Raw genomic sequence first — 17,751 nt, 5'->3', positions numbered from 1 at the left:
CCACTGTGTTTTCCCGGGGTTTGGAAAAAAAAAAAAAAAAAAAAAAAAAAAAAAAAAAGGAAGTGCACCAGCATACCACTTTCGCACAGTTGGTATTGTAAGCAGTGTGTGGCCATTCTCCTCCACAAGAAATACTGAAGAATATTTCTCAGCTCATGTATGCTGCAGGTAAAGCAAACATCTGTGTTTTTTTCTGAAACAGTACACCATATTTTGCTGCTGAGTGTACAACAGAGTAATAGTCGAAACTATCCCGACTCCCTCAATTTTTTCTAGCTGCATGGGACCATGTCCCTGGGGTGACAAACACACACTGCTAGAGACAAGGATCATCCCCACTATTTTTAAGGGGCCTGTACGTGTGGAAGCCTGATGAAGAGATGAAGAGAGGACAGGTTTCTTTGCAGTAGGGCTTTATGAAAACTAGCTCTAATCAAAAAATAAAAAAAAAAGTCTTACACATAAATAACTGCTTAGCTGAATGAAGCAGAAGATAGAAAGTGTGATGCCTTAACAGCCACAGATGTTTATGACCAGAAAAACAACTAAGCACTGCAGCCAACTGTCACTCATCAGACTGAAACCTGGAACAAAATGTTAAGACACTGTGAACCATAATATCCTAAAACCAGCTTCTGTGAACAGTCCACTGACTCAAACACTGGAAGTGTTAAAAAAAATATCCACAACGGGCCTCCTAAAGCTCATAACAACTTTGCCTTGTTTTGTTGGGTTTTTTGGGAGGTTTGGGTTGTTGGGCTGTTGGTTTGGGGGGGGGGGGGGGCTGGTGGTTTTTTTTTTACTAAGCTGCGAAATGAATTTTAAGACATCCTGTTGTCTCAAAAGATTAAGTCAGAAAAAAGACTGGAACAGAAAGAGGGGTGATAGTTAACCAAGCTTAGAACTGGTTTCATATCAACTATGTTAATGATACAACAATGATTTTTTGCCCCTTACTCTCCCTCCTATTTCAGAATGGATATTACAGTAAATAATGACATGATAAAATAATAGTGTCCCTGTGCCATTACTCTTTCTTGAGTGATCCAATGCAAAAAAACAAAACAAAACAAAACAAAAAATCCCTCCTGTCTCCCTATCAATTTATTTGACTACAGCAAAAGTCATGCTGGGCAAGATAAAAAAGAAACAAACAAACCAAACCAAAACCAACAAAAAAATCAATATATAAACACATGTGTAATCCCTTAAGATAAATGCCTAAATGTGGGGACACATTAGGAAGATAAACCCTGGCTTTAAGAGTTTGACAACCCAAACAGAATCTTCTAATACGGCAATATCCACTCCTGACAGGCGCTTAAAAAAAAAGGTAGTAATGACTCAGAAATGTATGCACATGTCTACCAACATTACCTGTTAGTAGCTATAACTCAGCTTGTTTGTCAGAGTTGCTAAGGATGGCATCCATTTCACTTTTTTTGATAGGTAACACTAAGCACCTACCCTAAGCTAGCTGTGTCACCCCTGCAGTCAGTTGAGAGCCATGAGCACATCTGGAAGGCGATTTAGTCCATCCTAGCAGAATGCCTAAGACAGCTAGGATCAATTTTCTTACAAAATACCTTTTTCTCTCTCCAGCGATTACAAGCCTACGCTTTACTATGGCATCAGGCACTGCAGAGGTGAGAGCTTTGGAACAGCCCTCCAGTCTGACCTGGATTACTGATACTGCAAACCACAGGCTATTAAAGGCTGGAGCAATTTTAATTATTCATACTTGGTAATGGAATGAATACACAATCTTACAGGAAAACTACATCTAAATATGAGTCTGCTGATTCAAGGGAGATCATGTGTGCACTTAAACACATGCCTGTGTGTCCTGGCGGCTTAGCCTAAGATGCTGAAAATTAGGCAAGGTATAGAATTCATCCTAAAAACACACGACTGTGCCACACAGTACGATAACTTCACCTTAATCTCCACAGTTACATTAGATCAACAGTACAGCTAAGCAAAAAACCTCCACACCTTGGCAACTCTGACTCCCACGCAAGCACTACGCAGCCAGCCCGCTCGCTTTTTTAGCTGCCTTTCTGCAGCACACTCCAGTGCCTGGAGCTCTTACGTGTCTCCTCTCCAGCTCACGTGGACACTGCCTCAATCCTCAGCTAACTTCTCTCTTTTACAACTCATCAAAATCTATACATCTCTGTACCAGTGTTTTGGCTTTTGAAAAAATTTCAATTCACTGAAGGTTAATGCTAATCTTTTTATTTCCTTCCATTCATCTAAGCACGCAATGAAGAATCTGTGTTACCACAACTCTCCTAAATTTTACCACCACAGAAGTGGATGAATGCATTTCTTTTGGGACTTATATTTGCTGGCAGTAAGGATGTGTACTGAAGTATCTTCTGCGACTGAAAACAGAGGCGGCTACAGCTGAAGTGTTAATCACAAAGTAGGCATCTGCCTGAGGAAAAGAGATTTGCCTAAAAGCCTGACAGAGCTGGCATGGGCTGTGGGGAGCAGTAGTCTATCAAGTTTTACAGAAATAAGGAAAGGTTCTGGCAACAGTGAGATGACAGAAAGTAAGATAAGAGAAATGTAATTGATGTTCACAGTGTTATCTAAAGAGAGGCTCCTTTATCTAAGAAAAGGCACTAAAGAAGGTTTACTTTCAAAAAGAATATTAACACTTATGGAACTCATCTGACAGGAGTCTGGCAAGTGATACTAAAAATCACCTCCATGATGCACAGCAGGGATTTTTCTTTCTTTTTTTTCCCTACCGTCTTGTCCTGTATATATTTTGTCCAAGTACCACCATAACTGAACACTGTTTCATGCAAAGCACACTGAGAGACATCTTGCTGTTTTTACAGAGATCAGAAAACACATATTCTCCCTCTAGGAAAGTGCATCAATTGGGATTAGGAGATAGTGAAAGAGGATGCAGCATCACACCGGTAAAGCAAAGCATGTCAATCTGCACTGCTGTAGTATTTCACTAAACTGAAAGATTAAACAGTGAAGAGAATAATGCAGTATCTTGCTCATACATCCCAACAGGAAGGCTTAATCCTGTGCCAACAGTATAGTAATTAATAGTAAACTTCGCAGTAGTCTAAAAAAAAAAAAAAAATCACAGCAATCTACACGCATCCACTCACACAATTTCATCTGCAATTTTTCAACATTAATGGACACAAAAAGTTCTGGCAGTTGGGTATCAATATCAAAAAGCCATAATTTTCAACAGTCATTACTTCAATTATTGTTATACATATCAACTTCAGTCAAAAAACAACCAGCCCATGTAAGAAGCTTCTCTTAACTGTAAGATATTTAGTTTGCTTACTTTACCACAATATTTCCTAAAGTCTTCGCCTTCACTGGTTCCTTATTTTCATCCAGAACCATCACTGCAAAAAAGTAAAATAGATAGAGAACTGCTGTTAAGTAGTGTATTTTTAGGTGAAGGACAGTGTCTGTCTTCATCAATATCAACTTATGTCACACTTCAGAATGGAAATACACCAAGCAACAAAAGGAATTAAGTAATCTGGGAGTTCCAGACTGGATAATCTCATGACCTTATTAACATTCAGCCTTAAGTACAAAAAGTCTTAAATAACACTCGCGCTTTGGGAGCAGAAATAGCTCAAAGTCAAAAAGGGAAAAATATAGAACTGAAAATTGAAAGACACCTTCACACTGAAGAATCTAAACTTCCCAATAGCAAAGGACCCTTCAGATACATGACAAGTACAAGAAGTCTGCAGGTGACAGGAGTAAGAACTAACAACTAAGATTACTGGAGGCTAAGCCAGTTAATGTGAGAAACGTTCTTAGCAGTAAATAAGTGTGTCTTGGTTTTCAAAGGCTCTCGGGAGCCCCAGAAAGATGCTCCCCAGCTGACAAGGCTTATTATAGTCTAGCACAAAGAGGTAAAGCCACTGATGAACCCAAAACCGCGCAGCAGAGTAACGCTGGAGTACAGCGACAAATCCAGACCTTGCAACGGAAGCTTCTTCCCTGGATGACACTGGCTTATCACCTTCAGTGAAAGCATCATATCCTGGTAGTGAGGCTTCTGAGGAAAAACCCCTGAAATAGCCTCTTCTGTGCAGTCATCTGGGAAATCTACTACAACCACCTATGCCATCTGAAGGTCTGGATATAAGCAAGGAATGACAGATACCAACTTGGCCTGTAATAAACTGAATTAAACAAAGTGATATGACTAAACCAGGGAAAAAAGAGGGAGGTAAGGTTTTGACAAACTGGGCTGACATGGATTTAAAAACATGCTTTTTGAAGCCTGCCCAAGCAAAGGAAGCAATGTTGATCTGGATCTAAATTAATACCAATAATCTTACATTCTGTATTAAAAAGTTCCAGAGGAAATGGGGAAATGAGGATGACAGGCTTCTGACTAAAATCCTGCTAAGACTCTTATATCATACCCTATCTGTCCTGAGAATGCCAACATCTGTAATTTACTATTTCTGGCTGAAGCCGCTCCTTCAAAGAGGATGGTAATTTTTAAGTAGCTGAAGAGCCTCCTGAAAGCAATGGCTCGGCACATAGACACAAGTAAGCCCACAAGGCCAGTTTTACAAATCCGTGACTTGGAAAGAGTAACTGGGTATCCTGGTTTCAGCCAGGGTAGAGTTAATTTTCTTCACAGAAGCTAGCATGAGGCTGTGTTTTGGATTTGGGACGAGAAACTGTTGATAACATGCTGATGTTCTGAGTTGTTGCTGAGCAGCCAAGGACAGTCCAGCTTCACGTGCTGGGCTGCCAGCGAGCAGGCTGGGGGTGCACGGGGAGCTGGGAGGGGACACAGCCGGGACAGCTGACCCAGGCTGGCCAAAGGGATATTCCCTACCATATGACGTCATGCCCAGTACATAAACTGGAGTTGGCCGTGGGGCGGAAATCGCTGCTTGGGGACGGGCTGTCGATCACGGGGTGGTGAGCAATTGCTGTATTGGGCATCACTTGTTCTTGTACATTCCTTTGTTGGTATTATTATCGTTGTTATCACTGCTGTTTCCTTCTCTCTTTCTGTCCTATTAAAGTGTTTTTATCTCAGCCCACGATTTTGCCAGTTCTCTCCCTCGTCCCACTGCGGGAGGGGGGAATGAGCGAGCGGCTGCGTGGGGCTTAGTTGCCAGCTGGGGCTAAACCACGACACTGGTATAGGAAATCAAACGGATGAATGGAAACATAGAAGATACTTATGAAAAACAGCAAGAATGGCATAAATAAAACCCACTTATCTGTCAACACATTTTTTCTTACATATGTTTAAATGGTGTAAGAACATAGTATCATTAGAGATACTATCATTTGGAGAATTTAGGCTCAGAACACACAATGAAAAAGACCCACTCGCATCACATGTAGCTTTCAATGCTTTCTCTCCTATTTTTTCCTATTGTTATTATACTAAAGCAAAATCTAATCAGTTTGTTGTAACTAATTTATCAAGGTAGCAATTCCAGCACTTATTCTCCTCCTTGTAAACACTGTATTTCAATGTACAAAAATTTGGGGAAGGGAGATATTGTACTGGTCGCTCATGAATTACTGAAGAACTGAGTTAATTCTTCAAAATGTGGGACTTGCTTCAGTTTGAAAACAATGCAATGAAATTAGCTGGAAAGGGTTCAATTAGATCAAAGGGAAAGCAGAATACAATGTCTGATCTAAGGCCACAGAGCTAGAATTTAATCTTGATTCACTTTGAAGTTAAATTTGTGGCAGTGCACTTTGATATCACAGCTAAATACTGCTTTTATTCTTCTTATTCTAAAAAAATAAGCAAAGAAATCAGTTTATTTTAGCAATACTGTGACAGGAAAGAATTTGGCTGTGTTTAAAAAAGTAGATTTTTTTAACTTTCTATTTATATCACAGCATAAATACAACATAACTTTAGCAATGTCCAAAACCATTAACAGTTGCATATCTAAACTAAAAATACAAAATCTGTCTTCTAAATGGCAGAAGGAACTCTTCTAATTAATATAGTAACAGCAGCAAAACAACATCAAAACAGAAGCAGGTGACAGCAAGACAGCTGCCAGTACAGAGCAATTTCAAGATCCATTATTTTATGAATTGCTGCATTACAGGACATTAACTGGCCTCAAACCAAAGACTGAAAGAGGTAAAATTCTTTCATAAATCTTTAGTGAATTTTAGTACTCATTTTATGTTTCCCTTTCAAAGCATGCTAAAGATATTTCCTTCATCCTATTCGAAGAAATTCTTTACTTACACTAGGCCAAATTCATAGGAAATTTTTATATTCTTGCTACTCGTACTATCATCTGATAGCACGTGTGATGCAATTACATTCTTCCACTCTTCCCTATTTACTACAACTCCAGACAAAATTCACAGCTTTGTTTTAATGTTGTTTGTCTTCATGCCATAACCATAAATGCCAAAACCCAGAGCTGTTGAAAATGTTTATTTTCTTTAATGTTCACTTCCACTTGTACGTATTAGAAGAAAAAACAGCTTAGCTCTTTCTGCCCAATGATGTGTGAACTTTTCCTGAAGATGGTTTGATGTTTAATGTAATTAATTTTTGGACTTCAAGTAATTTTTGAAAACTGTGTTAAATTCAGGGTTGCCAGGTATGAAAATATTTTTGCATTCTTAATCCTGCGGCTGCACCCACTGCATGAAAATACATTCTAGACAATGAGTGCTCATCCTTTTAACATTGATCCATAGCCTGCCATTTCTCCCAGCTGGAAATAAAAATGCTTCACAAGTACTGAAAATAATGTGCTTAACATCTCTCTCAAATATCAGCCCATATACCAGTACAGAAAGGCAGAAAGCAGACTTTGATTTTCTTTTAAAAAAGCATGGGATGAGTTCCAATAGAAGATTTATATCCCTTGCCAAGCTCCTTGTTAGCTCGCTATGACATACTTGCGGAAGACACAGACCTCAGTAAGAATTTTCTTTATGCATTTCAGAATACTTCTCATATAAATATGTAGGGACAAAAAAAAAAAAAAAAATCATTCTAATTAATGTGCCTCTGATACATAATTATTTGATGCACATCTCCCAAACCAAAACTATTTAGGCTCTGAGAATTGAAAACACAGGTATAACAGAACACTCAAAGTGCAAGTTACAGCAGTGATTTGTCTACTTACAATTTCCTCTTTTGCTGATGGTTACTACTAGCGTTTTTCTTCCTGATTTGCCAAAACAAATTTTACTGCTGCTCTCATTTAAAAAAGTGCAACCATAGATAAAGCCTTAAAGCGCAGTATTTTTTTCATATCTTTGTTATATCCAGTGTCGAAGAATGTGCTAGTCCTTTCATATAATAGAGACAGGAGTAGCTGATCAATTTTCTTGAACATAACCCTGAATTTCTTATTCACAATCACATTCCACAACACACAAAAAAGCAGAGCTTCCGCTTCCTGTACAGGAAGGAGGAAAATGTGTTAATAGACTGCGATTTGCTTTCCCAACGAGGTATGAAAATTAAAGAGCACTCACTCAGGAATATAAGCAATATCCTTTTCTAGTAGGATGTTTAGCACAGTCTTACCATTGTATCCTGGCACTGGTTTTCCTGCTTGTCCAGGTGGAGGTGTTGCAGAGTTCCCCAAACCAATACAGGAAGCAGTAATTGCAGAACCAGATTCTGTTAAGAAAACACAAATATTGTCAGTTAAGATTATTCTTAGCATCCTTAAGAATTTTTTGGTTTTAAGTTTTGCTTCTAGTTCAGCACATCAAAATAATAAAATAAGCAAAAATCCCAGACAAGCAACGGAAGATTTAGAATTCAGGAGCTTTTATGTACTATCAAATGAATAGAAGTTCATTACAGAAACTTACATTCTTCAAAAGGGAACTTTTTCCATTCCATAGAAGACAGAAATAAACACTTTCTGCATTACACCTGTAAATTATTCTGCTATGCGTATAATGTTATACCAAGCCAGTAAGAAACTGCCTACAGCAAAGCCATGATAAAAATACTGTGTAGGGCAGATGTACTTCAAGGGTTATTTATTTATATCAAGTAAATATCCTTGGGAAGAAAGAATTCCAGAAAAAAACATCAGTATGATCTTGGTTGATCATCTTATCCCTGTAAAGCAATAAAGTGTCTGTTAGTTCTATTTTGGAGCTATACAACTTTTAGAGGTTTTGAAGGAGAAAAAATGCCAAATCTTCTCCATGACAATATTGGTCAGGAAGATAAAAGAAGAGGTAATGCCTAATAAAATTTATTGTAAATCAGGATTACCTCTTATAATCCTGGAGATCTCGCTAGTATTTCTTGGTGAGAACTATTTCAGATAATGAAAAGGTTCAAAAAGAAACAGGGAGGAAAAGTCAAACCTAAATTTTCAGTGTTGCCAAAATAAACTCAAAAGAAACAATCTATGGAATGGAAATCAAACTGCTACAAGATTTTGTGATCATAATCCAGATGTTCCCTGCGCGGGGCACGGGGCCCATGGAAGGCAGGTCTGGAATACCCTCTGAAGCACCAATGTAAAATACCTTGTTCAGAGCTTCCAAATGAGACAGCATGAATATCCCCTGTAATGCCTACGCCTTCCTAATTATCCCCACAGTTAGGCAGATAGAAATCCTTCCCTCCTCCCCTTCCTCTTTTTCTTAAGAAAGCTCAATTTCACATAACATTTTTATACTACACGAGTTGTTACTATAGAAGAGGAATAAAAACTATCAAGTCATATAACAGAGTCTAATATTGAAAAAAAGACCAGTTGCTCTTCTCTCTTTCCCCCTGAGAAAAAAATCTATAGAAATTACTTTTAAATGGTGCTGTAACTCTGAGCCACAAAGTGTAGGTGGTTGTAAATATTAGCAGAAACACAGTACTGAGACCATTACTTTAAAAACAGGAGTTTGTCATTCTAGAGACGTCCCAAGTCTCAGGTCACTTGGTCTGGAATTCATTCCACGCCACCCTCAAGCATTAGCACAACAAAGCAGGTTTGTTCTTCAGCTCTATATTTACATCTGATCAGCATGGTCAAAACTTATTATCAGTTCTCTTGCATTAGGAAATTACAGTTGTGTTTTGCTGTGAATTTTCTCAGCTTCCATAGCATTCATCTGCCACTTCAGAAGTTGTTAAATGACTATTAAAGTGCTAAAAGAAGCAAGAATAAGAACAAAATTACAGAAACTTGTGGTGGTTTTACATTAAGTGTTAGTAAGCAGCTGAAAATTAGCATTAACATAGCATAGTTAAGCTAGGGTCTAATTCCACCTGTGGGACACAGAATGAGAATTATCAACCCTCAATGCTAATAAAGATAGGCTAAAACGTTTCCTTAGTTGTTTCTCCATCTTTCCCTGTTCCTTCTTCTACATAATGCACATTCCCCATACAATTGCGGATCCTGATCTTGTCTTCCAACAAGCAGAACACTCAAAACTACAACTACAGCCATGACACAATATCACAATGATATAACATACCCCATCTGTGATCACACTGAAAGTTGCGGGAAGAGAAACTCACAATTTATTCAACGGTTTGGGAGCTTCATTTTCTGCACAGTATCTATACTGAAGACTTTTTTCCTCTTTTCCTCAGAACAGAATGAAAACCGGTATTTTTCTTAGAGAACAGTGAATTGGAAAAGACAGTGGAAGAGACAGTTTCTTTTTTGACTGTGTTAGGAGGAAAAGAAGTGGTAGTACGGAGTATATCTTGCTTTACATATTGCATGGCAAGAGCTAAAAACCATACTGTAACAGATGAGGTGGGAAAGGTATTCTGCTGCTACTGAGAGGTAGGGAACACAGCATCACTGCTTATCCGATGTACCAGTAAGATTTACATGAACAGGGAATTGACAAACTTTTCTAATCAAGAGCTCTCAATCCAAAAATCCCTGAGGGGAAAGGGAGACTGAAATTTCTGAAAATTAGTTTGGATTTGCTTGACTCTCTGACACAGTGCTAATGAAAACAATATAAACTAGAAAGGAAACTTCATCATACTAATTTGTCTGTATTTGTCCCTGTTTTTTGGGCAATGATGAATAAGACTGAATGAAAGTCCACTTATTCTAAACAAGAATCATAAGTTCTAAAACTTTGTGAATAGGTGTTTATAATTGCTGCTATTTCTTCTATTGTCTTCTCAATTACCAGTGGACATATAATCGTTGTATTTACCCAATGCTCTAATCACTAAGCCGCACATTCAGTTCCCCTGGGTCAATAAGTTTTTTTATATACATGAAAAAAATACGGGGTTTTGGTGCTTGGACCAGATATTAATTTGGAGAGAGAATCCCAAAAACATCTGCTCTTCGTATTAGGTTAACAGCTCCTGAATGCTAAAGATTCCCTCACAATGTAGAAACACAAAGGAGTACTGTCAAAGGATAGCATGAATCTTTGAGCTGTACATTTCTTGGGAAATCAACGCATATCTTCCAAACAGGATGCTAGATTGAAATATCAATTTCCCAAACCTATCAGAAAACAGCAACCTCCTTCTAGGACAGCATTTTTTGATCACAGAAAAAACAGTCTGACTTGGAAGTGGAATTCAATTCAAAATCCTGCTCAAAAGAAATCATCACTGTTCAGAAGAACATGGAAAAATAAGTACTGATGAGAATTTTCCTTACCAATTATGTGTAAAACAAGTACTGCGTGGCCCTTTTATAAATTTCCAGTAAGTAAAGTTGCTTAAGAATCTTTGGTTTGAATTAAGGTTGGTTTCTCTAGAATTCAAGTCAGGGCCTATATGCAGGTTACAAGATCCGTGTCTGAAAGTTAAAACAGCAACAGTTTAAGGAAGGGTAACACATGTCAAATGGACATTGTATTCCACCTAGCCCTTACATCAGGTTTCTGACTGTACAAACAGACATCCATTACCTGACACTCGTTTATAGTTGCAGATTCTCTGGAAGTAATGCACAGAGTCTAGACAGATTCCCAACGCTGAAGTTTTTAAAAACTTGCATATTTTTCATGCAATGAACACAACAGTAGATCTGTCTTCTAGTCAGTCCCTTCTGCTAACATTTAGGTGCTAACCTTCAGATCACTACGCTAGCAAGTTAGCTCGCCTTCCGGCTGTGGAAGGCGTTTCAGGGACAATTGGATCATAGAACCAATTTCCCTTTTGCATAACACCTTATAATGTGATTAGAAGAGCAATGTTTTACACTGGAAGAGCAATGTTTCACAATTAGTCTGCTAACTACATTCAACATCTGCTCTGAGTTGTAACGGAATGAATACATATACCTCTGAGAATAATGAAAAGCACTGCACTGAGACTTGGAAGAGAGGTGAAGTGAGAGATCATCTTGAAATCATAGCTGTTAAAGTGTCCCAAGTCCCTCCTTACTTTTTTATTTTCAGGATAAGGGCCGATGTAAGGAAATAGCCCTTGAAATTCAAAGATGTGACCTTCTTTGTTTTGTCCCACTCTAAAATAACATCTTTCACTTACATGTAAAGATATTTCAATATTACTGAGCTATAATGGACAGTTAATTAATAGTCCAATACAGGGATTTTTGTTGCATTTGTGCCTCTGAAAGCAATTCTTATGTTACAGTAGGTGCTGCTGATGCAGAAGCAAGAGCGCACTCTCTTACAAGTACCAAGGGGAGCCTGTAAGGGTACTCCTGACTTTATTCATCAGAATGTTTCCACCTGCCCATGTGCCAGACTTGCAGCAGCTGTGCTCTACCAAATGATGCAGAGCAACAGCTACTAAGTTCTGTGCTCAAAACAGTCTTGCTCATTCAGAGTCAACGGTCAAGTTAGAATCATAGAATCATTTAGGCTGGAAAAGACCTTTAAGATCAAGTCCAACTGTTAACCTAGCACAGCCAAGTCCACCACTAAACCATGTCCCTAAGCACCACATCTATACGTCTTTTAAATACCTCCAGAGATGGTGACTCAACCACTTCCTTGGGCACGTTCAATCAAAATAAACAGTTTTGAAGTAACTCAAGATTTTAAAGATGAAAAATGCACTGTACCATTCCTGATACCTTATAATTTCTAGACCGTTTCTCGTGTTCCTTAACATAATAGGCTGTCACAATGATGAAATATTGTATTTTCTGGTAGGAAGTACTTAGGGAAAATACACTGCATTCTGACATTATTATTTGAGTTTGGGCTGCACTGAGTAATATAAGGCTGTCTGCTTGGAATTTCTAGGATGAAATGGACACATACTGGAAGCATGCAAAAGAGGTGGGAAGTTGTTATGTAGCAGGAGACAAAGAGAAGAAAAAGGAGACATTGTCACATTGATGAATGCAGTAAATATAATACACTAAATTCCCATTGCGGCAGTGTTGTTTTGAGCCATTCTCCTGGAAAAGTTGTCATTTTGCTTGAGAGGAATTAAATGAATTACTACAGCAGAAGACAGCACAGATAAAATGGAGAGGAGGGTCTACAGAGGGAGAAAGCTTAGGCAGTGCCTGATACCAAATCCATCCACACAGCAAGAATGCAGCTCTGAAGGGACTTCTTGTACATGCTCCCTCCACACAGTGGCCATTTTAATTATGCCAGAAAGGGTGGAATGAAGAATTCAATAAAGCAACAGCAATGTGCTTTCTAGTATGGCAACAACTATTACACATCCAGGAACAGAAAACCACAGTACCAGATGAATTATAGCACTCAAAATCTGCATCACAGCATACCAAACTGCTTCCTTATAATAAAAACAAATCTAATACACCACAGAAATATGTACTGGGAGGGTCCTGGAGACTGAAGGGCCAGATCATCAAGTATTCATACAGACCTCATTTTCTTCATCCTTCAGCATACGACTGTGCAGAGCAAAGAAGTCAGTTTCCCAGTCAGTTCTTCATCACTAAAACCCAAGCAAGTTTCGGGTCTCTGACTACACTAGAAGTAGGTGGTCTCCCTCACAACTTGTGATTTAGCACTGTTAATCCTCACAAATTCTGGCTAGTGAGCCATGCTGCAGGCTGGTAGCCCAACCACCACTTTAGTCTTACACTTACTGGTCTTGAAAGAGAATTTCAGATAATTGTTTAAGCCTCTGTACAATACAGCTCAGTCATACCTTCAGCAAAAACTCAAGAATATCCACTGTAGAATTTTGCCATGAAGTTTTCTTCATCTCTTCTCTCGATTTACATTCTCTGCTCAGCTCCAGGTTGGTACATGAGACATAATGAAATATTAATGTGTAGAAAAACCAGCACACCTGGCTAGTGCTGGGTATTTAACCACAAACAGTCTGATGCTAATTATCCATCAACATTAAAATAAAGAGATGACACCTGGCCACTATTACACCAGAGCACTAAAGGGCGCAGAGGAGAACAGGGTGGATAATCCCAATCCACAGTGCAGCTGCACCCACATTGTTAGTACATGTTGATATGCCATGATTTTTACCACCTTCTAAGGGTAAAGGCTAATGAAAATTACTTTTCAGATCTATGATAATTATATCATGAGCTTCCCCACCCATTTTACTCATTTTCTCCTCATTTTGCTTAAGCCGGTCATCAGATGAAGTAAAATTTAATGACAGAGCTTATATATACTGAAATTCTCATCTTCTAATATATTTAGCAGGGACTGCAGCAAGTTCTAACAGAAAAGTGAGAGAAGCCACAAGGAGACAACAATGACTGAAGAATCTGGAGAACTGCAAATTCTTAAGGATTCCCTGATTCAGTTTCATCAACTGTCAGAAAGCAAGTGTGAAATTAAATCCAATTCACACATTATGCACAATTAGGTTAGATTAACTACAATCTGTCATCCTAAACTATGTAAGGCTTTGCTGGCTAGTAGTGAAACATCAAAAACCTCTTTTTGGTATTTCATTTCACTCCTTATTTCTGAGGAGGATGACCGATGCAGCAGAATAATTCCTGAACAGTGATGGTAATTATCATTTATTCTTCCTCCATTTGACTGCATTCTTAACTTACTCTTCTTGTGAATTAACTGCATGCAGCATCAACACAATAAATACCAGGTGCATACCTGGAGTAGCAGGGGTCTGCCTTAGCAAAACTCACAATAAGTAACAAATTTGAGGTGAGATATGGAAGTTGAGTGATTTGTAATCAAGATTTTCATACTTGTCTTAGAAGGATTTTTTCAACTCCTTACTAACTTAAGTGAAGTTAGGGTAAAGAATATGCAGTAAACCAACTGGAAAGAATTACAATTTACATAACGTTCATTTGGCAGAAAATCACAACAATTTTTTACCTTGAGATGGGACGGCTGCAAAACATGTTTTTTCATCCTACTAGTACCCTAAAAAACAGAGTGTACAATCTCTACAAGTTAACTGTAAGCCTCATGGAAAAATTACAGTGGTTTTTATCTATTCTTCACATCAAAGTGAAATTAAATTTGACCTTTCTCACTTGGTTAAATTGTACACAGAGCCCTAAAAAACCTCTACTTAACTGCTTAAGTTTCTCTACTCAGAAACTATAATGTAGAAACTTCTCTCAGAAAACATGGAAAAGAGATATAAATAGGAAATGAACCAATCCATTTTTTAAAGGGTGACTAAGGAAACCAGAAAGATCCGTTAATTAAACAGTCTCTCCAGTACAGATGTATTTGGACATTAGGACCAGTGTGTTGCACAAAAACTTGGTTTTTTTCAGATTATGACTTCTTGCTGTTTAGTATTCACTTCCATTTGAAGTTCTCCTTATTCTCTATATTCTTTATTGTATAGCAGCAGCAAGGGTGCTCAGTGAACAAGAGAGCCATACACTACAGACACCACAGAAAGTGGTTACTGTCTGAAAGGCAGCACAGACAATAGAACAACGATGTGACGGCCATATTCATTTTCATTATCCATTATATAAAAGATGATTTTATAATTAAAATGCAGAACGGGATACTGCACAGTTGAGCTAATTTAAATGCACAGTGAAGATAACTGTAAGAAAACGTGTGGTCTCACTATCCTTCTACACCTTTGCTGTATACTCCCATTCCCCCCCCCGCCCTTTTTACATGGAATTGAACTGATTCAGATTTAAAAATAAAAAAAAAAATTCTTTAATTCAGCCAGGTTAGTTTTTGCCTAAGTCAATGCTCTGATTCTGCTCACCGTGCGGCCATATGAGTGCTAGAATGGCCTGAGAGCAGGGGTACAAAGGCAGTGCCAGAGATGAAAGAGGGATGCTCCACTCCCTCTTTCACTGGCGATTTGCACTTACATAAGCTTGGACCGTTCACAAATCACACACTCAGTTACACACTGCCACTGCCAAGCAATTTATCGCAGCATGTTTCATTTAAGACAGGAATAGAATCACAAGTATTTCCTCCCCCACAATTAATTTGTCCGTTTAGTCTAATTCATGGTTTAGGATATCATTTTACATTTTAAATGTCAAATGCAATATAGGTAGTCATTTAAGTGCTTTCATAAACCAGGCCATTTTTTTGAAATAGAGCTTCAGTGACAAATAGCTTTCTGAAAACTCATCTATGTAGTTACTTTAATTGGTTTAACTTTACATTGGATCCCAACCTGCAGCGGTATGGAAGAATGCCTCCCACCTCAGCTGGGACACTATTTCCAATCTTTAAAGGGGAATACTGCATTATATTAAATATAATTAAAGTATATTCCTTTTTAAATAAATGGGTAAGCATTCCCACATTACTATGCACATATACAGCACTGAGAACGACAGCTTCAAGCTTCTTTGCGCAATCTAGAAATTATCACTTTAGTATTAACTTGACTGTGGAGCCATATTAATACCTGTACAACAGCTGTGTACAGCTAGCCAGAAGCTGTTTCCCTCATTTCTTGTGAATGTACAAAGGCACAGGGAAAAAAATATCACAAAATAAGTTAACGGTATTTGAAAATCTGAAGCCTGTTTCTATAAACAAAATGGATTTTATTTCTAAAGTAATATATTTTCTGAAAGTACCTGAGTTTCCCTGCTTATTCTTAGAATTTAACATCAGAAGAGAAACCTGCAATTCTTTCAGTATTTTCTAAATGCCTCAAAGCATTTGTAGTCATAACGCATCTATTACGATCAATACGTATTACACTTGAGAAGGCCAAATACTTCTTGTGTAACAGTTCTACCGCTATATTCAATCCACTCACTTAAAAACAAAATCAATCCCGAAACCATTAAAATTCCCCCAAGGCTCCTTTTCACACTCTTATCCAAACACAGAACATATTTACAAACTGTGCTGTTCGTGGTATCATACATATATACAGGGCCTCTGAAGATTTCAAAGCACATCTAAATAAAACCTCCAGAATAAATGTACAAAATGTAACTGTAAAGAAGCTTTAATTAGCTTAGCTAAAGGTTGGTGGGCCATGACAAATATTAAAACCAAAGAAGGAAATAAGTTCAGTTATCACAAACTGGCAAATTAGTCATAAAGCACCAGAAGTTTATGCATTCATTTTATAAGTATACCAGGCTCCTTTGCTGCCAAATGGTAATTTATAATTTACATCTTATAAGTTGCCTATAGCAAAATGACAGCCAAGATAATCAGAGGAGTCTAGAAACCTTTTTGGTCATATCTTGAAGATGTCAGATGGTATGTTTAAAGATGCATTAAGTCAGGTAATGCATTGATAACATATTTTCAGACTATAAATGAATTTCTAATTTTTATTTTCCCCCTACTGTAACATCATAACTCATACATGATGAAATACTAAGAGATAAATGGAGATTATAAAAAGTAATTACACATCCCAGTGCTAACCATTTACTGTTTAATCATTTTGGGGAATCTTAATATATGGTATGCATAGTAATACTGCCAAGATGGAAAAGACAGATAAAATTACTACTGTGCAATTCCAATATTTTTTTCTGTATCAGGGTCTAACATCTTAGAAACTCCTGTCCTCTCTCTTTCTACCTTCACTGGGCAGCCTTAAATCTTGTGAAGGATCATTCCTTCCATGCACTAGATCCACGCAGCTTACTACTAGCTTTCCTGTTCTCAAGTCATCAGGAAAATTGTCTGCTTTACACTAATGAGGACTTTATTCTCTGAGCAACAAAAAAAGCAGTTGCCATGCAACAAGAATGAGATCAGCAACCTGTAATATCTTCACTCACATACAAACTGGAGGTGCTATCACAGCTTGTCTCCTTCAGGCAGGTGAGACTTCACTATTCTTATTTAACATACCCATTCCTAAAGGTGTCCCCTCTTCTTCTTCATTTGCCTATCCAGTTGCCTAAACATCGTTCACAGCTGAGCTCTGTAACTTAAGACTACTTTACAGTTCTTTTATTTTCAATCATCTAAACCACATCAATGAAATTTTAAAAAGGAGGAAAACATTTACAATAGTTCATTCATATTAATGCATGTCCCCGGCTGCATGTGGAAAGACAATCAAAAAAGATTAAGATGAATAAGCACTGAGAAACTGAAGTCAAATGGGAACAGAAAAGCTTAACACATACTTTCTATCAATTCTAAGTTAGAAAATGTCAGCACAAATGAGAAAAAGTGGCAATGGCACAGCTAATACTGAATTTGTATCAACACAGAAGAGATGCTGACCAGTGGGAAGAAAAGAGTACAGAGAGGAGGAAAAGAGAACCTTCCCAGAAATTTAAACAATTTTTTACTAGAAGGACGTAGTGCACTTACTCACTTAACCATGCCCAAACTGTAAGCAACTCCATAAATCAAAACAAAATGGATCCA

The 17,751-nt window shown here is 37.9% G+C and overlaps 1 protein-coding gene across 1 annotated transcript in view; it reads right to left on the bottom strand.

Annotated features, from left to right (window-relative positions):
- ACSS3 (acyl-CoA synthetase short-chain family member 3) overlaps positions 1-17,751 on the bottom strand; it is a gene marked incomplete at its 5' end in the record, with an annotated part of 51,572 nt that overhangs the window by 12,176 nt on the left and 21,645 nt on the right. Inside the window, 2 exons of the mRNA XM_010296657.1 lie at positions 3,329-3,392; positions 7,568-7,663. Coding sequence (XP_010294959.1) covers positions 3,329-3,392; positions 7,568-7,663 — 160 coding nt within the window. The remainder of the gene's footprint in view (positions 1-3,328; positions 3,393-7,567; positions 7,664-17,751) is intronic.

Source organism: Phaethon lepturus, unplaced genomic scaffold, assembly GCF_000687285.1.
Source record: "Phaethon lepturus isolate BGI_N335 unplaced genomic scaffold, ASM68728v1 scaffold371, whole genome shotgun sequence".
Taxonomy (NCBI): Eukaryota; Metazoa; Chordata; class Aves; order Phaethontiformes; family Phaethontidae; genus Phaethon; species Phaethon lepturus.
This window is presented reverse-complemented; position numbering and strand designations above follow the sequence as displayed.